At 24.3% G+C, this 20,259-nt stretch overlaps 1 protein-coding gene and 3 long non-coding RNA genes across 4 annotated transcripts in view; 3 read left to right on the top strand and 1 right to left on the bottom strand.

Annotated features, from left to right (window-relative positions):
• Positions 1–1,405: 1,405 nt before the first annotated feature.
• LOC108001281 (enolase-phosphatase E1) lies at positions 1,406–10,477 on the top strand. Its single transcript, XM_062075773.1, has 6 exons — positions 1,406–1,651; positions 2,265–2,366; positions 3,381–3,571; positions 4,078–4,210; positions 4,302–4,425; positions 4,530–10,477. The coding sequence occupies exons 1-6, from the start codon at positions 1,547–1,549 to the stop codon at positions 6,104–6,106; spliced, it is 2,232 nt and encodes a 743-aa protein (XP_061931757.1). The 5' UTR covers positions 1,406–1,546; the 3' UTR covers positions 6,107–10,477.
• A 1,054-nt stretch (positions 10,478–11,531) lies between these two features.
• LOC133666170 (uncharacterized) lies at positions 11,532–12,524 on the top strand. Its single transcript, XR_009829920.1, has 2 exons — positions 11,532–11,802; positions 12,268–12,524. It is a non-coding gene; the product is annotated as an uncharacterized LOC133666170 (long non-coding RNA).
• A 3,884-nt stretch (positions 12,525–16,408) lies between these two features.
• Positions 16,409–18,383, bottom strand: LOC133666169 (uncharacterized). Its single transcript, XR_009829919.1, has 2 exons — positions 17,739–18,383; positions 16,409–17,661 (listed from the first exon to the last, which is right to left on the bottom strand). It is a non-coding gene; the product is annotated as an uncharacterized LOC133666169 (long non-coding RNA).
• A 1,328-nt stretch (positions 18,384–19,711) lies between these two features.
• LOC114577987 (uncharacterized) overlaps positions 19,712–20,259 on the top strand; it is a 41,928-nt gene continuing 41,380 nt past the window's right edge. Inside the window, exon 1 of the long non-coding RNA XR_009829913.1 lies at positions 19,712–19,863. This is a non-coding gene — a long non-coding RNA (uncharacterized LOC114577987). The remainder of the gene's footprint in view (positions 19,864–20,259) is intronic.

Below are 20,259 nucleotides of genomic sequence, written 5' to 3'. Positions count from 1 at the left end.
TTAGACATTGTTACTTTTATTTTCACATTAGAAAAAAATATTTTCTCAAATATTATAATTATTTTAAATATTTATATTTATTAATTTTTATAAATATTTATTTTAACAAAATATATTATTTACAATACATAATACAAAATTTATAATTAAATAAAATTAATATGAATATTTTTTTTGTAGCAATAGAAAATATAACGATTCTTAACTGCAATGTATATATATTATTCTCATATGTAGATACAGTCAAAACACGTGCATCTGGGACAAATGTCAAAATTTAAATGGTGCGCCTTTGCATCTGATGCGGCGCTACTTAGCAAAAATCAGGTGGTCGAATTTACCAGCTGTGTTACTTTATCTTATAATCACACATAACGAAACTTTTAACTTCTTATTATGAGAAAATTAGTATTTTTAGCAAATGTAAAAGAATTATACTTAATATTTTTAATTACTAATAAATATTATTCAAATTTTCTCAATTTTTTTAAAAAATCAACAAAAATAACATATGAGGAACTACTTTTCCGCGGAGTAATATCGGAAACCGTTCGAGCGAGTCAATATTTATCTCGTTTTTTTAATGTAATTATACTTTATTTTACTTGAAAAATAAATGAAAAAGAAAGTTCTTAAATTTTAGAAAACTTTTATAATCAATTTTGTTGAAAGTCTTTATTTTTTAAATGGTTATTTATCAAAACAATTTTTGCGGAGCAATAATGTCGTGCTACGATCGCACAGACGCAAACCAGCTCCGTTCATTGGCTAAAGGAAGCGAGCGATTCACCCATATACTCTTTTCTGTAAATACATATTCACTAACACTGACGTAAAATTTTCACACAAGATTCAGGAATGTATCTATTATATAAGATACCCTTTAAATTTTAAAATATATTTGTTTATTTTTAGCAAAATTCGTTGTTTAAAATTATATTTTTAAACATTTATTTTTTATTGAAATTATTTTTTATATATTAATAATAATTTTTTATTTAGATAAAACTAATATTATGAAATACAATCTTTAGTTTTCATGAAAACATGAAAAATTAAATTCTATTATTACACTATTAAATACAAATCATATATTTATAAATTGCTTTATTATTATATTTTTAAAATTGTCAATTTTAATGTCATATATTAAATTACGTGTCATAAAATGAAATAATAATTTTATAAAATTAATGTAACATAAATGAACACAAAAATAATAAAAATAATGTCTTAATATTTAAATTATCAAAATATTATTAAAATTTAGATATACCTATATGAATTATATTTTTTTAATGTAAAAAATTATAGGGAATTTATTAATGATCCAATTGAAAACAAGAGAGATAAATACGATCCTGGTTGCTCAGAACAAGTAGGGGTGAAGGGAGAGGCAGGTTCGCACACACACCGGCGCAGAACGAGGAGCGAATTCACTCGCCGGCTCTCAACAAGAACGCGTCGACATATACACCGTGCTTGAACGTACTGAGGTGATATATTTCTTATTTATCCTACGGTCGAAGGCGAGTCAATCGTAAAAATGGCCGGGGAAAAGCGTACTCAGGATCAAGAGGAAACCTTATTGTCAGAAACGGTGATCTTAGTTGACATCGAAGGCACTACGACGAGCATAAGCTTCGTGAAGGTAACAAAGACCATGGCCGTGAGGCAGAACGCACCCTACGGTTCTCGCATTTCACCGGTTTTCTGATTTATTTTCTGACAGTACCTAATGATCATAATTTTTTATACAGAGAGTTTCTTTCACACAAAATACTGAATCTTAGTAAAGACTTTTTGTACTGAAAAAAATTTGTAGATTATACTTTCGCGCGTATTGTGTGTGTTCTCTTAACATTTACTATGCCGGTTGAAATCCAGTTTCAAGTTCCCTATTCGCAATACAGCGAAGTTTCATGGAAGGCAGTAGATGCTGTTTCGTCAAATCTAAAGCGAATAAAATATTATTTACATTGTATCGAATTTTTTATTTATAATTTTAAGATAGTACATTGTTTACTCGTTAATGTTTTTTGCAAATTTTTGGTATTGTTTTCTAAGATGTGATAATGAAAACAAACTAAACGAATATTTAGAAAACTTAGCTTATTTATAAAAACATAAAATACATTGAATTATCATATAGCGCACTATAATATTATTGCACATATTTTTCAAAATAACGGAAACCATAACGGCGCATCGCACTGTTAATTCGATCGACGAACGCACTACATTCACGTTTACCTTACTTTCAGGACACACTTTTTCCTTACGTGCGAGAGAATTTAAAGAAATATATTGAAACTAAATGGGAAGATGAAGAATTCAAACAAGACTTTGAAAAATTAAAGGAACAGGTAAAAATTACAAGTAAACATTATAAACAACATTAAATGGAATAATGGAATATTATATTACAATATAAATATATATATAAAAAATTTTTATTTTATTTATTGATATTAAAAATATATTAAAAATTATAATTATAATTCTTGAAAAAATTATATTATTTATTATATATATATATATATAAAATGTATATATATATATGTTTATAATATATTATTTTTTTATTTATATTTTAAACATTATGTTTTAAACAACTTTTTTTAAAATTGTAATTTAAAATAATAAATTAGTATTATTTTAATAATGAATTTTAAAGTGACCAATAATTTGTTAGATAAAAATTATTAAACTGTGATTTGGAAATATTTTTTTCTAAAGTTTTTTTATTTAAACTATACATTATAAAACCTAAAATTTAAATTATTAATTATTTTTTAAATATTTTTGAGTATTCATTTGAGTATTCAAATATTTTTAAGTATTCATTATTATAAATAAATAAATATAATTATATATAAATACAATTAATAAATAAATATAATTTTTATTTGAAATAAATCATCATATTTTAGTTTACTATTTAATATGAATCAATTTATATTATCTTATGTATATTATCTTATGTATATTATCTTATGTTATTTTACATAATTTAAATTATGAATTATTATTATTTCTATCATTGAACAACTATTGAACATAATATTATTTGATTAAACTAAAGATAAAAATTATATATCTTATTTATAAAAAAAAATTTTTTTTAATATTAATCAAAATTGATATTTGTTTTTTATAATTATTTTAAAAATTTTCTTAAAAATATTAGTATTTTTAAAAATATAAAGTATGATATAATATGTAATATTATTTGTTTATTAAAATAAATATAAATTTGAATTTTAATTGTTAAAATATATTTTATATGTTATATATATTATATATATATGTATTTTATTAAAAGAAGTATTATAGATATTTGCAAATTCATTTATAGACATTTAATATTTTAATCATAGGCAAAGAAAGATGAAGAAGATAAAATTGATGGTTTTATACCAATTACTGATATTAATACAGAAGAAGAAAGAGAATCACTTGTAAAAAATATATTATGGCAAATGGATTGTGATCGAAAAACCAGTGCATTAAAACAATTACAAGGGCATATGTGGCGTGAAGCTTATAATTCTGGATCAATTAAAGCACAGTGAGTCTTTTGCAATTTATTTATTGTAAAAGATTTTTAGGTTTTGGAAATTCAATGTTTAAAATTTTTATATACAAATAATATAAATATATATTTTTCAATAATATGTTATATAAATATAAACAATATATCTTATATAACATATAAAATCTTATATTTTTATGTAAATTTATATAATTATAATATAATAATATAGTATAATAGTAAAATTATAATATAATATAAAACATTTCTCAATATTCAAATTTATATATAAATTAATATTAAAAAGAAATATGTTTTTAAAAAGTTATTTAATAATAAATAAATAACAATATACAACTTTAGTATACACCATACATTTTAGTATACACCATACATTTTAGTATACACCATTCTGAGGTGAACATTTTGTGTAAGGGCTCACTTCAATTTGACATAAATATGTCATAACAATTATTATAAACAATTTACAATATAATAAATTAAAAATAATCAAGAAAATGATAAATAAATTATTTATATAGTGTTTATGAAGATGTACCAAAAGCACTAGAATCATGGACGAGTGATGGTAAAAAGGTCTATGTTTATTCGAGTGGTAGTGTTGAAGCACAAAAACTTCTATTTGAACATTCAATATATGGTGACTTACTTAAGGTATTTTATTATATTTTACTTGTAATGAATGATAGTATTTATAAATATATGAGAGATTAAATATAATAGATTGTATATATTATTGTTTTAGCATTTCAGTGGTTATTTTGATACTGAAGTAGGTCCAAAACAAGAATCAAATAGTTACAAAAATATATTAAGTAAAATTGGAGCTGAATCATCAGATGTAATTTTCTTAACTGATGTTGTAAAAGGTTAGTTATTTATTTTATAATATTTTAATATTTTCAAAGCATAGTTGTAGTTAAATCAATTCTTATATTTTATTAATATCAATTTTTATATTTTCTTATAATAGAGGCTACTGCTGCAAAAGAAGCTGGTTTATCAACAGTTATAGTACTACGCGAAGGCAATGCTGCTCTTACAGATGAAGAAAGAGTGGCTTCTACAACTATTAAGTCATTTTTAGACTTAACATTTCAAACTTCTACAAAACGACAAAAATTGGAAGCTATAGAAGTTCAAAAAGATACAAACAAATCCACATCTGATGTTAATGAACCAATGGATACTTCTGAAGATGTTGAAATGTCTGATATTAATAATAAAGAAAAGAAGATTGATAAAATAGATGTAAAAGAAGTTATCCAAGAAGAAGTAAAAGAATGTGCTAAAGATCAGCTACAAAAAGAAGTACAAATTTCAGATGTGAAAATGGAAGAGCCTATGGTTACTGATATGAAAGATGCAGCAAACGCTGAAAAACTAATGGAAAATAAATCTGAAAAAATAGAACTTCAACCATCTGAGGTGAGTACAAAATTAGACACTTCTGAAAATGTGCAAGTTACTATGAGCGGTAGCACTGAATCAACGATAAAATCTTCGAAAGATGATATTGACAAATCTGCTGTTTCTGAAAAAATAGAAAAATCTATAACAGAAAAAACTATAGAGTCTATATCAGAAACTCTTACTGCCAATGATACCTTGAATGTTGGGACAAGTGAGTCTAAATCAAAGTCTGATCAAGTTTCTATTATAGAGAATAAGACTGAAGAATTTTCAAACATTGATAAAGAAATAAAATCTGATGATATAAAAATATCAGATGTAAAAACTATTGAAAACGTATCACAAGAAAAGAATATTAACAGTATAAATGAAAAATCAGAAGAATGTTCCAATAAATCACAAAAAGAGATGAAAGAGGAGTCCACTGAAAAAATTGTAATTAATTCTAGTATAATAGAAACTCAAACATCAGAAAATGATACATCTTCGATAAAATCTGCACAAGAACCGACAAAAACAGAAGAAAAACCTGCAGAAAATGGTGATGTTCCATTAACAAATGTAGAAAAAATTATTGCACCAACGATAACAGAATTAGAAGCTACTAGTAGCAAAGTAGATACAAATACTGAAATAAAAAATATCACAGAAACAGTTAAAGAAATAAAATCTGAAAAAGAAACAGAATTGACTAATGTAAAATCTTCTAAAACAAAAGAAATAGAAGAAACATCAATATCTAAAATTGATGCAGAAAAACAAGTAAATGTAGAAATATCAAAACAGGAATTAACAGAGAAACCAATAAAAGAAGAAACTGTAGTGGATGAAATAAAAGAAACAAATATAGTGGATTCCGAAAAGAAAAAATTAAATAGTACAACACAAAACGGAGATACAGATGTGCCAGTGTCAGATGATAAATTACAAAGAAATGGACTAAATGAAGGATCATCGAACGAAAATATTAATTCGTCTACGAGCGAAAGTACATCTGCGCAAAATGGTGAACCAGAGAGTTCCTCTGAAGCTAGTGCAGACTCTATAAAAGTCAAAAAAGTCGTTGATTCTGCTGTAGCCGATGGTGCCGGCGAACCTGACGTTGTTCCCCCTGTAGTTGTAGCTGCGACGTCTTAATCTTGTTCTTATACATTTTAAGAAGTCCTTCATACATAACCCCAACCCACAATACTTATCCGCAGATATAAACTGAAAAGTTGGCTCCCTACACCTTACATAAATCGTACGACGTTAAAGATGTAATACGTTAATTTAAGATACAGTTCATAAGATTTCTATTTCTTCGACAAATGTGAAGGGAAATGATAGTAATGACATATACAGCGTGTCTCAGATTCGATTATCTTTTACATGTCACAGTTTGATATATATATATATATACATACATACATACATATATATATCTCATATTTGTCGATTATGCTTAATAGAAAATTTAAGAAAGATCATAAACACTCAGTTCCTATACTTCCTACTTTACATTGCTTAATTTATTTTATTATACTTTATCTACATTTTTTAGTTTGTTTATACAAATGTATTTTTTATAATTGACATTTATAATTCAAATTGACTCGAGGATAATCGAAAATGTCATTCGCTGTAGTCAATAAGTATTTTTAATTTTTCTTTTTTTATTACATTTTATAATGTGTATTAAGATTTTTCTTTTATATTGTCTAAATGGAATGTTATACTATGAAAATTTATAGAATAGCAAATTCATCATAGTTGGAGTATGCTAAAATATTGAATGTACTTTGTGCCAAATGAATTAATTCGTCAGTTTGAAGATTTTTATGATTATATAGGATATTAATATATTCATGAGATACTTTTGGAAAATTAATTTTAAAAGCTAAACAAACACAGAAGTATAAAATATAAAAATGTTTGAATTTTATAAGGAATTTAAGCTTATGTTAGATAAAATAAGCTCGATCTATCTCTGTCACATTACTATCTTATTTTATTTTATTTCATCTAACGTAAATTTAAATTTTTTATAACTTGATAAATAAATCAACTTTTTTATATACTTTTGTTTTTGTTTCTGTATTAAAATTGATCCTCTAAAAATGTCATATGGATATATTAGCATTCTAAGTTTAAAGATCTGATCATATTTTAGTTTCTTACAACAATCAGGGAACTTTAATTATATATTTTAAGACTGAATTGGTAATGCCTCCAAAAGTCGCTGGCTTTAGATTAACGATATGATTTTTTGCATACTCTTGAGTACTTAAATTGTTAATAACACAGTGATCTTGGAATCATAAGTCCAAACTTACTGTCGAACAACTGTGTTTTACAATGAATTTTATTTGACTATATTAGATATATTTTTCAAATTTCAAAGAATGCTGTGCGACTTATTGTAATGTGTCTGACATTATATTCCTATTTTCTTTTTCTTTTCGACATTTTTTTATTGAAATGTATATTTCTAATTTAGAACATTTTGAATAATGTTGGCCTATATGCATTACGCGTTTCTGTTTTTTATATTTCGTATTACAATTAACATTTATCGATATTAACTTAATTTTGAGCAATTTAAAATTTTGTGTTGCATTTATTAGTATTCTATAAAAATTATAATATTCATTTATTGTCAATGACGCGACTATAATACGGTATATATTACATGCAAACATTATTTTGTTAGTTTTATAAAATATATTTAATATAGAATAATCCGATTAGAAGGAAAAATACTTCGGTTTGGAAATTTATTTTTTCATTTCTACGGATTAATATATGAAAATTTATTTTAAAATAACCGTTTCCCGATAGTGATAATTTTTTTCCTGTTTTTTTAAGATTCGTAAATTATTTTCAACAAAATTTGAAAGAAGAACTCAATTATTTATTTATTATCCATTCCTGCAAAATTGACTGTGATTTAACGATATAATAATAGACATAGGGAATTTAAACCAATTCATTTATTATTCACATTTAGTATTTTGTTTGGCAGGTTATTATATTAATATTTTTTTTTTTTTTTTTATATATATATATATAACGAAATTAATATACATCCTGTCTGATTGAAATCACTGTGAAGACTGTAGATGATATAGTCTGTAAACAATCAAAGTTTCTATATTTCTTCTTTTTTTTTAAATTACAATTGTTTTTTGTCAGCGGCTATGCTAAAAAAATTCAACAATGCATAAAGTCGAGTAAACGAAATAAAATGCAACGTCAGCTATTATCTTATAAGTATATGTATAGTCAGTAACGATTATATTACGAGATTTCAAACAAATGCATATTTTTTACAAGACACTTGACAGACCTCGCATTTATTTATAAGATATTCTTACGGTGATGAAAACCATTTAAATACTCATTAATTTTTTTTGACGTTGCATAATTCATTATGAATGAAAAAATGAAAAGATTAAAATGATCTTCATTCGTTACCTGAAACGGAATTTAAATTTTGTGTTTAATAATGAAAAATATTCGAAGATATTATAAAGGATAAGATACATTACTGATGTTCGATTTGATCCTATATGATAACTTATCCTTATCCTTAAATCAAATAAATAAAAAAACATTTTCCAATTAATATTATAAAACAGTTGCAAATTCATTGAATGTATACTCAATTAAATAAGTATATTCAAAAATGCTCAATTGAAAAAATTAAATGGTTTCATTAAAAATTCTTAACAATAATTGACAAAGAAAACATTATGTTAACAGCCTCGAAGCGTTAACGATTGTAAACTGCCGATTTTTTGCCATAATGAATTTTTTTAATTGTTTTTTCAGTAATATTTTAACTACTGACTGCCATCAGTATAATAAATTTAAACTTTCAGACGTTAGCTAGCAATATGTATAAAATTTTTCTCGACTGACTTTCATGGCATCATCAGATATCATCTCCATATCATTCATTATTATTCTTGTGTCAATAGTCGAAAGAATCGAAGTACATATTGGTAATTTGCGTCTTGTAATTTCTTTTTTTTTCTTTTTGCTAGTGCTCAATTTTAACGAACCTTAGTCTTTTTTCTTCAAACATACACGATCGTGTTTAATTATACATAAAATAGCGTCGTTAATGTACTAAGTTTAGGGATCGTTAACTCTTTGCGGTTTTGTAAGGTTTAAATATTACTAGAATTAATACGAAATGAAACAAATATAAATTTATGATTGGTCGTATAAAATTTAACAGAATGAATTATTAATTTTTCAATAATGTGAACCGCAAAGTGTTAAAATGAAAAGTGTTTGTAAGTTTAATGTTTAAATTTTTGACTGTGACGTGTCAACTTAAAGATTCGAATCAACGTTTGATACCCGGTGTGATGCGACCATACTCTGAAATATGTATGAATGCAGTTTTATTGTGTTATATTCTCACATGAGGTCGCCTGGCCATCGTACACTGCCTTGTTATTTATTATCTTATATGATGTACCGGATATTGACCGATCAAAATCTTCATTAGTCATGAATCATTAATAAAACATCAATGCTTTGTATTTTGTTGAAAATTAAATGAGTGTGTCGCATATAATATAATTTTTTCATTCGTGACACATTTCATCATTTAAACTCGTACGTATAATAGTTGTAGATTTTGTAAGCGAATTAAAACGTAACATAATTTCTCAAAACGTTTTTTCACAGCTTACAAGTCGAACAGCTACTTAAATTATATGCGTAAGATTTGTCGTCCTTTCAGAATACATTAGATACTGAAATACATTAAGTACAGAAGATAGGAAATATTAATAAACAATAGCTTCGTATCGATTAGCGATTATTATTTGTAATTCATTGGCTATTTTATGTAACATGTCAATATAAGTGTAGGAGAGAATGTACGGACTTAATTGATACTTTTTAACGATAACCTTCGATGGAGATTCCTGAAACAAAGACTCGTATCCTATAAGAGACTGCTCTGTTGCTTTTTTTTTCTCAGCCAAGTATTTTACATGTTTTTTTCTTTTCTTTTGTTACATGAAACCATTCGTAGTTACTATTTCCCAGTGTTCTCTAAATGATTAACGCGCGCGTGTGTGTGTTTGTGTTTGTGTGTATGTGTGCGTGTTACACGTGAGGGCACAAAGCTGAGTTCTATTTCATGGTATCAATTTTAATGATCATCAGATCTTAAATACAACTTTATTGGATGAAATAACATATTATTGGCTCCAGAATGGTATGTACAGGAAAACATTGACGGTTCTGTTCCCTTTGAACTTTTGACTGCATTCGTAGAGCAAAATAAATGAATTTTGCAATTAGAATCTGAGAATTCACCTTTTATTTCATTATTCCTAAAGAAGGTTTTGAATGCGTGAACAAGATTTGTTTTTGAGAGAAAGAGAGAAAGGATCCTTGAAAATGAAGCGAGTATACTCATCTTCTTCTTCATATTAAATTTTATTTAGATGTATATATTCTTATGATAATATTAAATTAAATGTAATGGAAGTAAGAAAATAATTAGTGTTTTTTTCACTTTCTCTTTCTCTCTTTCTCCTTTCCCACAATTTGGAATTAAAAAAAATAGTATAAAGAGGTAAAAAAATGTAATTAAAATATATTGAAATATTGAAAATAATTAAAATGATTGAAAATAAATCTACTCTCGGTATTGTTTTCTTGAATTGATTCGTGCTACTGTTATTCTCAGCTAGTCGATAATGTTAGGTGTAGCAGCATTTTCATCCGATCGATTCTGGAATGCTAGTCATTCTACTATGCGCACTAGAGCATTAATTTTCAAGCAGCCAATTCAATAAACCGAGATATAAAAAATTTTATCTCATTTTAATTTACATTAAAGCAATAATATTATCTGGAAATAATTCTTTTTCCCGCCGTAATGTTAAGATGTATTGCATATTTGGTACTTAAAATATATATTGTTCAAATATGTGACAAATTTCTTTTTCTACTTATGATATTGAAATATCTAGAATCGAAAAATAAAAATATGAAATTTTATTTAAAAATTATTTGTGTACATGTTTCATGTAAAAATATAAAATGTATTAATATTGCCCATGTAAAGCGTTTTATATTAAAAAAAATTAAATATACAAGAATTAAAAGACACTTATAATTAAAAAAATTAGAAAACTAAAATAATATTTATATTAATGATAAATTTTTTTTTAAATAATAATTTATAATCATTTCTTAATGTTTCCTAATATATTATGCTATCTTTTTTACTTGTATTAAAAAAATATATATGAATTCTATAAAAAAAATATATATTAATCTTTTATATATATACATTTTTTATAATAATTGAATTAACTTTTTAATTTATTTTATATTTTATAGTATGAATGAATTTTAATTTATTTTAAATTATGTATCATATTTATTTTTTCCTATTTTTTTAATATATTTTTTTTTTTATATATTTTTATATTTCATTTTTAAATAACATATTTTCATTCGTAATTTCTATTAAACTTGAATCTTATCTTTTCTTCATTATTTTATTTTTATATAAATTTTTATTATACAATATATGCATTCTATTTCTTTTTCTTTTTTTCTATATATACATATATATATAGAAAAAAAGATGTGAATAATATGTGAAATAATATATATATATAAAATGTATGGATATAATGCGTCAAATACAAAGATTCATTCATTAATATATATATATATGTACACACACTAGAATTAAAAGATGCAAGCATTTAAACTTTCTCTTACAGAACATAGAATAAACTGTGCAAAGGGAATAAAAAAGTATTGTTTCATAGTTTAGTCTGGAAGCTTTTACTTCACGTGAAGAAAGTGTAAGGTCTTTCACTTGTAAAAAAGTTCGCTCATCTAATCTCAACTAAGTGTTTATTTTAAAATCCTTTTCTTATATGGTTATATTCCTTTTTAATATTATATTTTAATAAATAATATTTAACATTATTATAATTTATTATTAATATGTTAAATAATATTTAACATATTAACAAAAATTTACAATTTTTTTTATGCAAATATAATTAGTTTATATTCTTCTTTTTTTCTTAAATCTTGTTGTGCTATGCTTTTTTATATTTATATTTCTATTATTCTAGTTTATATAGCTAATAAATATCAAGAGAACACAAAATTTAATCTTGGTACAATTATAAGAATTATTTTAAGATCATTTTACAATACCTTTACAATACCAATAAAAATTGTAATAGTTTCTTAAAATTTTTTTCAATTATTTAAAAATATAAATGTATTAAAAATTATTATTTCTTTTTATGTTTTAGTTACATCGAGGATAGTTACATCGATGAAACTGGTTCTATTTTAAATGAAAGTTGAAAAGTTTTATAAATCTCAAATATGGTGAAATATATTTTTAAGCAACTTTATAAGAGAAAACATTTTTGTATATATTTTATTAATGAAAACATTAATTAAAATTAGCATGCTTTTATGCGTTTTAATAGATAAAAACCAAAGATGAATAATTATATATTGTGATACTTCTTTAAATAAAATATTAGGAATATTTTTTCCAATATTTTTATATGTCCCTTTCATTTATTTTCGAATCAAAATATTAAACGTTATAAGCTATAATATTTATAATCATATTATATTGAAATTTAAAAAAATATATTTTGTTAATGAAAATATTTATTTTACTATTTCTTTTGTTATGTTTTACAATTATATTTATGAAATAAAATAAATATTTTTTTAAATTAAGAAAAATTATTAATAGTTTTATTAATATTTAAATAGAAAATTTAAAAATAATGCATTTATAATTATTATTAATAATAATTTATATTTTTTTTATATTTTATATTATTAGTATTATTTCTAATTATATATAATTGTAATATTCAAAAAATTATACAGTTTTGAATATATATATTGAATATATATATACATATATAAATTCAATTCAATAAATAAATAAATAAATATATATATATATATATATATATTATAAAAAGATATTATCGACTAAGTTTATGAACATTAAATTTCTATATAATATCACTAGATGGCGCAGTCATCACTATTTTAGTGTTTATATAAAATTAACATCATATTTTAATTGTAAGAAGATTAATAAGTTATAAATATAATTTAGATAGTAATTTAATTAATAATTTTTTATATTATAAATTTGTATATAATATTTTATGATACATTAAGTTTTAAATTAATTAAAAATAATAGATATAAATAAATATTAAAATAACTATTTATATAATTTAATTTCATATAAATTGTTTAAATATTATAGAATATTTATAATTTAAATAGAAATTTAAACAAATTAATTTCATCAATATTTATTTTAATAAATATATGAATCATAACAGTAAGGAAAATAAAAATATTTTTTATTTCTAGGAAAATAAATAATAAAAAATTGTAATAATATAATACAATTGTGTTTTTATATTAAAATATTATATTAATTTATAAATATTACTTTTAATTTATAAATATTACTACACTTTTAATTATTTTTTAAGTATAGTATATGATGAATTTTGTTACATATAATTGATATCAATATCTGTATCCTACAGTAGAATACTTTTTTTTTTATGAAATTTCATTTTTTTTCTTTGTATTAAAAATTTTAGTGTGAAGAGAAGTTATATATGCGCATGCGCTGCCTAGCGACTGAAATTCGAACTAAGCTTATAATGGGAATTTAAACTGTTATGTAAAATAATATTTACTTTCATTATTGTACTTTTAATGCATTTAATTATTATTTGACTATATTTTTTTTTAACTCAAGATATTACTTAGAATAATATTTTTTTTTATTTTAATATTTATATAAATTTCTTTTAAATATGCAGAAGAAAATATATTATATTTTCTTATATATATTTACTTAGAATATTTGATATATGTTGGAAATCTAATACAAAAAAAAAATTATCATTCAAAAATAAATTTTTATAGAAAATATAATTTAAATATAATGTAAATTAATGATGTAAGCAAAAAAATCTCAATAACTTATTCTTATTTCAAAAAATATTATTCTTACATTAATTTTTAAAAATAATAAATATATATATATATAGTTTAAATGATGAATGATTATAACATTATAAATTACAATATAAACTATTTATGATTTTACTAACTTACATATGTAACTTTCATTCAGTTATTTACATAAATAAAATCTAATTCATTTTATATGATAATATGAATTTTTTGTAATATTTAGAAATTATATAATATTTATTAATTAAGTTTATATTAAAAATTTAACTAAAAATTCATATAATAAAATTTTATTATATAAAATAATAAAGTTAGTTTTTAATAGAAATTTAATAAATATGACTTTATAAATTTAATATCATTAAATAATATTATTTAGCTATATAGCTATTGTAAATAAATCATTACATTGATCATATTGATCATGTGTGAAATAAATCATATTATATATAATACTATAAAATTTCCTCTCATTAAATTAATTTTCTTTAAAAATATAAATTATATATATATATATTTTTTTTAAATAAATATTTGATCATAAATATATAAATATATCATAAAAATTTTTTTTTTCATATTATAAAACATTCACTAAATTACTACTAAAAAAAAAATAATTGCTACTTTTAAATAAAATGTATTCTTTTAAAAATAATATCAGGTTTTTAACGTATTTTTCTGATTAATTACAAATAAATTAAACAAATAAACTACAAAAAACAAACTAAATATGAGTTTTATGATTATAAAATATATTTAATAAATAAATAGATAAATAATAAATTTTAATTTTTAATGTTATTTTTAAATGAATTTTAATATATTATTCTCTAAATGTTGATATAAAAATATCAGTTGATATAAAAATTTTAGTAATATAAAATTATTTTACATGTATTAAATATATTTCATATTTTATTATATTAGTCACAATTTAAATAATATACTTGATCATTTATTAATAATCCAAAAAATGATATTCAAAATTGCGATAATTTTCATTAGCAAGATAAATAATATTAAATTAAATTTTAATTTTTTTATTTTGTAAATTAAAAATAATAAATTCAAAAGTGATATATAAAAATGTATATATAACTTTCCACAATATGTTATATTAATATATTAAATATATATATTTAATAATAATTTTATTTTATTATTATGATTCATTATTAATAATTTATATATATAATATTTATTTTTTTTATAAATATATACATTGCATTTGATTTTTCAATGATTAGTTTTAATTTATAGCAATATAATTTTATACATAAAAACAATTTATTATTGTCTTTAATTGATAAATATGCAACGATGTTTGAAAAATGATTTTTTAAATTCTAACGAGTTTATTTCATGATTTATAAACAAAATAAAATAAATATAAGATATTTTAAAACAAATTTTAAATATAAAATTATAATTCGATTACTTTATGTTATCGATTGTATCGATTATATATACATTATTATAGTACACATAGTATACATTAATTATAACATTTAATGAAATTTTAATATAGTTTGAATATAATAAAAAATATATAATATAGAAGTTTCAATATTTTTTTTATGAATCATAACCTCTTCCATTCTTAAAAAAAATAATTTTTTTGAAATACAAAATATAAACATAGAAATATTATACGTGATACAAAATCGAGATTTATTTCAATAATAACATTGGAAATATTCTAAACATTATAACAAATAATCTGGCAACAATATTGTAAAACTCGGCATGCACGTCTCGTAAGAGCAGGAGAGCGGAACTCGAACTGTCTTCTCCTTCTATTTGTCGAACTGTGCTCTCATTTGCTGGCTCTTGCGTCCCTGTGCGATTCTCTTTCTCTGTCTCTTTCCTTTCTGTTAATATATATATATATATATATGAGATATGCTGTCTTTTTCTACCACGCTTTACGTATTATATATATATTGCATCTCTTTCTCTCTCTCTGTCTCAATAGGGTGAGATCGGGCCATGGACGTATTCGACAGGATTGGACCAGTCTCTGACGTCATTGCGTGGACCGACGTATCTCGTCGACGATTGTCGAAAGCATGCTGTTTTCGCCCTTCTATATATCTACAGTAATCAGCGGCAAATTCAAATACATGATAAAGTTAAATTTCTCTTGTATTGCATTAATCAAATGTTATTTTTTTTTTATGTATGTTCATTATAAATTTGTGATCTATTAAAAAAATTAATTTCTCATTTTTAATAAAAGATTATCGATTCATATGTTCTTTTAAAATTTCAGTTTGAAATTTAAATTTTCCAAATAGAACTCAAGAGAACAGACTAATACAAAAATAGAAAGTAAAGAAAAAAAAGATGAATTATTAATTTTGGTTATGAAAACGAAGTCCTGGTATTTTAAATATGGATTTTATATACATATTTATTTTATATATATATATATTTTTTATTTCTTTTGTATATATACATTTTTCTTCATTTATTTATTTATATATTTCTTCATTTTCTTCATTTATCATTTATCTTATTGTTTATATTCTTTGAACTACATAGAAGTCATAACATGGTTTATAAAATCATAGATTCAACTTCTCTTATTATTTATTGATAATAATATAGTATAACATTTACTATATAATTCTAATATTTTATTTATTATATTTATTTTATTTATATTATTAAGAGAAATTTTATTTAAAATAATAAAAAAACATTAATATTAATCATATATAATGTTTTAAAAAGATTGTTCGTTTTTTATAAAACTTAATATTTTATAACTGATAAAATTGATAATAAGTAATTTAATATAGAAATCATTTTTAAACTAAACATTTATAAATTTTTATCACAAAAATATTTTATATTTTTTTTATGATTTTTACGGTTACAGAGGCTGTTATGATACTAACTATTGCGTGATATCATATTTGTAAGGACATAAGATTTTCCAAAAGAGAACAATAATCGACCTCGCTCAAGATGAATGACATCGAAGTCTGCGTAAGCGGCTACGTGCTCCGATGTTGAGGAACATCAGCAAGGGCGCTAGCCGCAGAAAGCAGTAGAGGTTAGGTATGGCCAGGACGGTATGTTCCAGGCAGTGGAGAGAAGTGTACCCGGAGAGAGCACCCGGGCCGGGTAGGTAGGTATACATAGGTAGGTAGAGCGCAGAGGCAGACGAGAAGAGACGACCGCTTGAAATCCCTTTCTCCTTCCCGCCTTTCCTGCCTGCTTCTCTCTACCGCCCGCCCGCCATGCCACTACGAGCGAGCGAACGTACAGCTAGGCCGGCACAGTCCTGTAGCCCATTTGGCATTTCCCCAGCTATAGCGGCGGTCCTGTAGCCCATCGTTGTTATCGTCCCGCAGCTGCATAAAGTCGGCTCTGCCTCCTCTTACCCCTCTGACCCTCACCATAGCTGTCGACCAACCGCCCGTCCACTCCCCTCCCCTCTTCTATTTCGCTCACCTCACTGCTCAACATCAACGTTTCTTCCTCTATCTCTCTCTCTCTCTTCCCTTTCTCTCTCTATTCTTCCTTCTCTCACCAGCCTGCCGACCTGATCGTGTTGCCCTCCTTCCTCCCTCCACCCGTACCGATGCTCCGACCAATCCCCTTCCTTGTCGCCCCATGAGCTCGTTGTCCGCCGTTCACTTCTCTCTCCCACAAGCCTGCCAGCCTGACGTTTCCCCCACTATATCCTACTACTACCAACATTGCCTTATTCTACATCGTTACTGCTACTCACACATATACTACCACATTGATAGCACGTTTCTACAGCGACGCAACGGTGGCGCCGCCAGACAGGGACGCTTCGAAACGTTTTTACCCTCCTCTCTTCACCCGTCTGATCCAAGTCCATATACTGCCGACGACGCCTGATGCTGCCGTGCTGCGGTATATACTCGCGCACCGTCCTTGTCATTCTATCGATTCCCTCCCTTCCTCTTTCCTCTCTCATCCAACCTCTTCTCATCCTACTCGTCATGTGCCCCCTCTTTTGCTTTTCTCTCTGCGTCTCACTGGGCAGCCAACTTGCCTGTCTGCTTGCCTGGCTTGCCTGACTGCCTTGCTCGTTTACTTACTTGCTTGCATGCTAGTCTGCCTGCTAGGTTGCTAGCCTGCTTGCTTGGCCCGCTTGCTTCGTTCAACCTCTATGTCGGTAACCTTGGTAGAGAATAACCCGCCGTTCAATTCAAGGAATTATGACGGCCCCTCGATTTTCTCTTTTTCTATTTGCTAGCCCCTCTTTTTCGTTCTTTGTCACTAGTTTCCTTTTCTATCTTTCTTTCTCTCTTGCTTCGAGATGAGAAGAGAATAAAGTACTTCTTTACTTTAGTCGTTGGTGCTCATCTATGCTGATATTTACGCGCCTATGAGCCCCGCATAGCCAGCGCCGCCATTACGAAAACTTCATGATATTCTTTGATATAGAAGCAAACCAAAGATTATCACATATATAATATGAAAAGATATTTTTAAAAATTATTTGAACATTTTCAATTTATAGAATAAGTAATACATTCAATAATAATTTAATATGGTAAAAGATATAATTTTAAAATTGAAGTGAAGTAACAGAAATATTCAAGAATTAAGGAAAGCGCCATCATTTGACGATAGTGCGCATGAGTGAATAGATGCTTTGAGGTTAGGTTCTTGCAGAGTTCGATATTTTCAATTGAATAATTAAAGAACTTGTCATTTTCATAAAAACTTCATTTTTTTCTTTAATTAGTATATAGTATAATTAGTATTTCGATAATGATGAATGATAACCAATCGGTTTGTAGATTAGATGAAAAAGCTATAGCAGAAATTAACGAACATTAACGAATTGATGACGAATGCGCTATTCGATATATAATTAATAATAAATATTATGTATTATACTGTTATAATACATGTTACTACAGAAAACTAAAGATTAAATCAATTATGTGTTTTATATTAATTTATTTTATTATATTAATGTTATACGAAATCATTATAAATTATTAATAATAATAATTATTAATAATAATTAATAAAAATATATATATCAATTATGTATACAAAAGAAATGTACATAAGTATTTATTATAGATAATAATTTATTAATATTTGTTTCTATTACATTATTATGTATTTATAATAATACATTATAATATTTTCATTAATATATAAATCTAATTTCTTGTGAAAAAAATTTTTTACAAGATTATTAAAGAATGTTCTTTCATAATGAATTTAAATTTATCAAGATATTCTATACTTATTTTGTTTAGGATCATTAGATCTCTCTTCTTTATCACATTATATTCATGTTTATTATATGATTTCTATCAATATCACTCTGCATCTCTAATGTAATTGATATATATATATATTCATTGCAAGGAAATTTATATATCATGAAACATATGTGAGAAAACACAAAAAATAATTTTTTATGAACTAATCAATAAAAAAATATAACAATATAACTTTTTTATTAAAATACATTGGTCATATTTAAATGAACTTTTAACTTTTAACATGATAAAATTTGAATTTAATTAGGTAAAATGAAAATTTAGTTTTATTAATTTAATATTTGAACTGTAACAAGAAAATAATGATGTAATTTCATGATAATCATATCAATATGTATGTTTATAAATGCAAAGATCGCGATAGAGATGTATGATCATATATATTTCGTAGAATAGATGTAACAATTATCGTTTCGCATTAATTTTTGATAGCTTTATAGATGGCTGCATTGGCGTAACCAGTCAATGATCGATCGGCTGGAAATCTCTGCAACGATATCAGGCAAAATTAACTCTTGAGATACTCTTCGTGTGTCTCACGGGCCCTTCAGTCACTTGAAATTATCGACGAGCGCGGTGAGTAATTGCACTTTCAATTGGTAAATTATTAAACCTATTGCATCCCGTTTGTTACAACTGCGTTTTTACTCTGTTATTGAAATACTATGAGTTTCAGTCTTTTTCATTTTTTTTTTAATATTTCTATATTGATTGGATTAATCAATGAAACAACAACAATAACGTGTTTAAATTTAATTTTTTTTTTCAAATATTTGAAAACGTTCTTTTCATGTTTCTAATTAATCCCAAAATCGATTTTATCAGATTTTTTATCTTTTTTACGAATATCAAATCAAATATACAACGAGAAGTGATATTAAACGATTTCAAATTGCCCTATTACATTTTACGATCAACATCTAAAGTTGTTTTATTATTGCTATTGAGGTTACCTGAAACGCAATTATTCCA

This window comes from Apis cerana, linkage group LG5, assembly GCF_029169275.1.
Source record: "Apis cerana isolate GH-2021 linkage group LG5, AcerK_1.0, whole genome shotgun sequence".
NCBI classification, from domain to species: domain Eukaryota; kingdom Metazoa; phylum Arthropoda; class Insecta; order Hymenoptera; family Apidae; genus Apis; species Apis cerana.
This window is presented reverse-complemented; position numbering and strand designations above follow the sequence as displayed.

What these genes read in the sequence shown, in the direction of transcription:
- LOC108001281 (XM_062075773.1), top strand. Translation starts at nt 1,547, where the DNA reads ATGGCCGGGGAAAAGCGTACTCAGGATCAAGAGGAAACCTTATTGTCA. An exon ending in TATATGGTGACTTACTTAAG is followed by an intron (nt 4,211 to 4,301) that starts GTATTTTATTAT and finishes TTATTGTTTTAG; the next exon opens with CATTTCAGTGGTTATTTTGA. An exon ending in CTTAACTGATGTTGTAAAAG is followed by an intron (nt 4,426 to 4,529) that starts GTTAGTTATTTA and finishes TTCTTATAATAG; the next exon opens with AGGCTACTGCTGCAAAAGAA.